Here is a 4949-nt window from a genome sequence, read left to right as displayed (position 1 = left end):
TGGGGGGTCTAGAAGGTAGGTGATTTACGGCCCAGCGCGGCCTGCAGAGGATTCTGGCGGCCCTCTTCTGCCACACGGGGGCCGCTGAGGGGGATACGCAATACCGGCGTTGACGCCGCGGCCACAGGGGAGATTCCTTGGCGCCTCAAGAGGGCGCAAACAGCTCTGGGCCGTGGCGTTGAGTCACCCTGAGCAGCGCGCTTAGTTTCCAGAGCGCTATGGGGGCAAACACATGGGCTGTATAGTGCGTGGGCCAGAACAGCGCCGGGAAGTGCTTGAGGGCACTCGTTGTGGGGGCGATCCCAGTGGCACGGCAGGGCTTAGGGCAATAGCGCTAGACAGTGCAGGCAGTCTATGACCCAGCGCTTGGCAGGGGGGGGTCAGATTACAGCGCTTTCCTGGCGGTTCAGTCAGGAATGCAAGTAGTTCATTCAGTTAGTCTTCCAGTTACAAAGAAACCAGAAATGCTTAAACCAAGGGAGCTGTTGAAAGTGTCAAAGGTGACTTATGAACAGCGAGGTAAAGACAGGAGTTGGTATTTGAGATGATCTTAAGTGAATAGCAAAGGAACGAGAAGAAGTGTGTGACTGGAGTTACTTTTGTTGTATACTTCATAAAGAGTTACTGGAAATGTTGCAGCCCAACCTGATCTATCGCTTTTTCTCAAATCTATTGTTGTTTAAATTAAATCTTGACCATATGCGTCTGGCTTAAGCTATACCTCTAAGCACTTGGGTGCTCCGTGAGCTCCCATACTTTGCTAAGTTACTCTGTGAACACTGGTAAATCACCTCCTTTTTTAGGCATTAATAAGATATCACCTGATCAACTGAACTTTTAGTTAAATATTTGTGTATGATGAAAAATTCCTAGCTAAGTTTCAAAGGCTGTAAAGAAGAAAGGGGTGATATACTAAGATTTTTCGCCATATTTGTGTCACAAAAGTGGCACAAAACAGTGCAAAATCAGTTTTCCCTAATTTACTTTCAAGCAAATAATGTAAAAGCAATGTGAAGTATTGCATAGCACTGCGTCGCATTACTTTGTGCCATGGGGGCCTGCCAAGGGTGGTGCATGGGTGTTCCCATGCAACCACCCAAGGCTTCTCACGCTAAACCCAGTTTACCAAATACAGTAGATTGGATTTAGCGTGAGAAAACTGCACCCTTTTAAACTAGGCGCAAGGAAAGAGAAATGATTTTATTTCTCTTTCCTTTTCTGACTTTGCATGCGTGCTGCAATGTGAAACACGCATACACAGTGGGAAAAGCTTTCCCTCGTGTCTGGCATAGTAGTTAGTACAGGAAGGGTGTCCTTCCTGTACAAAACCTATGCTGGATTCACACACACACCCTAGCGCTCTGGTGCTAAGGTGTGTGCATGGCACAGGGCTGCTGTAATCAGTGCCGATGCAAGGGAAAGGGAAGGATAGAGCCATATCTTCGAAAATATGGTGCTCTCCTGCTCCCTCCCTGTCACGCAACGCAGTGCAGCCTCAAGCTGCATTGCGTGGAAATTTGGTAAATCTCCCCCAAAATGTCTTTTAAAACCAATTAATTCTCATTCCATTATGTTTCAATTTATTAATGTTAAATATCTTTACATCCAACAGAAAACAAGCCTTGAATGTTTGAAATGACCATCTATAATGAAACTAATGCTGTAAATCTTCAATATTAGCAGAAATAATGAGCTACAGTATTCAGGAAAACATCAGCGCAGTCAGCGACAGATGAACCTGCACAGAAACAGACAGATCCCGGATGAAGCATCAAGGGCAGTTTAGTGATTGCAAGAGGCTGAGCTGTGCACCTCCATGCGACGAGATGAAGAAATGATCTTAGGAAAATTAAGGCAACAACAATAACAAACCGCCTCCTTTATAAACAAGTGTCCAACACCAGCTTTGATCATGGGAGCGGTATGATGTGAATATTGCAGTGCTCTGTTTTCTAAAATGACGACAAGCCATCATTCCGTGCTCTAGGTGAATTGTAAACTCTTTCTGGCCAGACCACAGTAACCAGAGAAAAGCCCAAAAGAGCGGAGCCGGACAACTGATGGGTAAAGAGGACTTCTTCTATCTACAATACAAATGACTGCCCCAATTTGCGTGCATAGCCATAATCCAATCTAAAGGCACAATCACCTACAAAGACACCTTATAGTGTAGCAAATATTTGGTGGCTATTGCAATGTATTGTTAAAACAGAAATCAAACGTGCAAAATACTGCACACAGTGATGGGCCATGTTGGCCCATCAGGAAATACAGTCATGGGATGTAGACAAATATATACCCGACCCGCAGACACTAACCAAGAAAGAACAATCCTACGCATGCAGCAAAAGCTTTAGTTTGTCATCACTACTCAAGCTTCATCAGCACACGTACGCAGGACAAAAACTATTCAAATGCAGTGAATGTAGGAAGAGCTTTAGTAACTTATCAAATCTTCAAAGACATCAGCGAATACACACAGGGGAAAAACCATTCAAGTGCAGTGAATGTGCAAAGTGCTTTAGTCACTTATCAAATCTTCAAACTCATCAGCGACTACACACAGGGGAAAAACCATTCAAGTGCAGTGAATGTGTGAAGAGCTTTAATAGGTTATCAAACCTACGAAGACACCAGCAAATACACACAGGCGAAAAAACATTCAAGTGCAGTGAACGTGCAAAGTGCTTTAGTCACTTAGCAAATCTTCAAACACATCAGCGAATACACACAGGGGAAAAAACATTCAAGTGCAGTGAATGTGTGAAGAGCTTTAATAGGCTATCAAACCTACGAAGACACCAGCAAATACACACAGGGGAAAAAACATTCAAGTGCGGTGCATGTGCAAAGTGCTTTAGTCACTTATCAAATCTTCAAACGCATCAGCGAATACACACAGGGGAAAAACCATTCAAGTGCAGTGAATGTGTGAAGAGCTTTAGTGGGTTACAAAGCCTCCAAACACATCAGCGAATACACACAGGGGAAAAGCCATTCAAGTGCAGTGAATGTGTGAAGAGCTTTAGTGGGTTATCAAGCCTCCAAATACATCAGCGAATACACACAGGGGAAAAACCATTCAAGTGCAGTGAATGTGTGAAGAGCTTTAGTAGGTTATCAGACCTACAAAGTCATCAGCGAACTCACACAGGAGAAAAACCATTCAAGTGCAGTGAATGTGTGAAGAGCTTTAGTCGATTATATCACTTACAAAGACATCAGCGAACACACACTGAGGAAAAACCATACCAGTGCAGTGAATGTGGGAAGAGCTGTAGTCGATTAGAAAACCTACAAAGACATCAGCGAACACACACAGGGGAAAAACCATACCAGTGCAGTGAATGTCCAAAGTGCTTTAGTCACTTATCAAACCTGCAAATACATCAGCGAATACACACAGGGGAAAAACCATTCAAGTGCAGTGAATGTGCAAAGTGCTTTAGTCAGTTAATTCGCCTTCAAACGCATACTCAAACACACACAAGGGAAAAAACATTCAAGGGCAGTAAATGTGCAAAGTAATTAAGTCAGTTATCAAACCTCCAAACACATCAGCGAATACACACAGGGGAAAAACCATATGAGATTGCTGTGAATGTTGGAAGAGCTTTAGTCAATTATCAGAGTTACAAAGTCATCAGCGAACACACATGGGGAAAACATATAAGGGCACTGAAAGTATGAAGGGCGTTTGTCAATTTTCGATCCCACACAGCTCTCAGTCAATACACTCCTTCATTTAACGCACATGGAGATAATCCTAGAGATGCAGAGACTCCGGAGAGATCTTAAGAACATCAAAAATGATATTAACCCCTGTGAGGACATAGACAAGAGCAGAACAGTGCGGTTATTGTGAGAGGAATGAATTATGGAAAAAAATAACATTCTAATTATGTGGGACATTGAAATAGCAGATGATAGAAGACCGGACTAGCAGTAAAGAAGAAAAACAGATAACAGTATTTGCAGAATTATAGAAGTGTTTGTTTCCAGTGATTGTTCACTACGTACACATAGCAGGGCGACATGATGCACCAGAATACACAGTGGGAGACAAGCCACCATGTGGACTAAAAGAAAATAAACATTCTTTATTTTTATTTGGTGAAGAAGAAATATAAAGAAAAACATTCTGTCCTACCTGATCACACTACCACTAAAAGCAACACTGAACAATACTGGGACTAACAACGGTACTTTCAGCTAACTTGTCGGATTTTTGATAAAACCTACAAACCCAACACACCCAGAGTGGATATGTTGTCACAGCTCTGGAGATGGGAAACTTCATTGGTAAAATGTATGTATTACTATTAACAAATGCCACTGCAGTATATGTAATGAACTAAAGCGAAGCACAGGTATTCAAGAAATAACCTATTTTTAGATATGAAAAAGTATATACCTTGTTTTTAAGAAACGTTTGCTGCATCTTTTACAGACTGTGTTTGGTTAATGGATCAGCTTGTGCCTCGGACCTTATAACAAAGTGTGACCTGTGGCTCCTCTCCAACTTGACTCTCCCTATTCATTTTGTGCCTTGCCAAACTCTTCTTTTTACCAGGATTGAGCCACTGTAAGCAGCAGACTCTGGTTGAAGAATGTGGTGAAAAAGTGAAATCCCACATCAAAGGCATATATGGACTAGGACAATCAGTTGCACTCCCAGCAACTCGTCTTTCACACTGATTGTCCCTTGTCCTCAAATGTTCGGAAGGATTTGTCGTATAGATGCCAGAAGTGGCAGTGACATTCATGAAGCTGAAGGTAACAGGAATGTGTGGGAGATAGAGAAGGGGAGAGATAAAGAGAGCAAGAGAGACAAAGAACGGGGGAGAAAAAGAGAGATGGAAGGAGGGAGAACGGCAGGTGATTTGTTTATACCTAAAAATAAGCAGCTGACTGGGAGGCCTAGTCTGCAGTCCCCTGATGTGGCTCCT

General features: G+C 42.8%; 1 protein-coding gene across 2 annotated transcripts; it reads left to right on the top strand.

Moving 5' to 3' along the window:
- Window positions 1-1669: 1669 nt before the first annotated feature.
- Window positions 1670-3624, top strand: LOC147663482 (uncharacterized). Of its 2 annotated transcripts, XM_086950417.1 has the most exons (2): window positions 1670-3032; window positions 3117-3624. In XM_086950417.1, exons 1-2 carry the CDS (start codon window positions 2251-2253, stop codon window positions 3526-3528), a joined length of 1194 nt encoding a protein of 397 aa, XP_086806543.1. In that variant the 5' UTR covers window positions 1670-2250; the 3' UTR covers window positions 3529-3624. The 2 variants fall into 2 exon arrangements, with proteins under 2 accessions (XP_086806543.1, XP_086806542.1); XM_086950416.1 differs by having other exon boundaries at window positions 1670-3624.
- The last annotated feature ends 1325 nt before the right edge of the window (window positions 3625-4949 follow it).

The sequence above is a fragment of the Lissotriton vulgaris genome, unplaced genomic scaffold (assembly GCF_964263255.1).
Source record: "Lissotriton vulgaris unplaced genomic scaffold, aLisVul1.2 SCAFFOLD_4013, whole genome shotgun sequence".
Taxonomy (NCBI): Eukaryota; Metazoa; Chordata; class Amphibia; order Caudata; family Salamandridae; genus Lissotriton; species Lissotriton vulgaris.
This window is presented reverse-complemented; position numbering and strand designations above follow the sequence as displayed.

What these genes read in the sequence shown, in the direction of transcription:
- LOC147663482 (XM_086950416.1), top strand. Translation starts at nt 2,251, where the DNA reads ATGTTGGCCCATCAGGAAATACAGTCATGGGATGTAGACAAATATATA.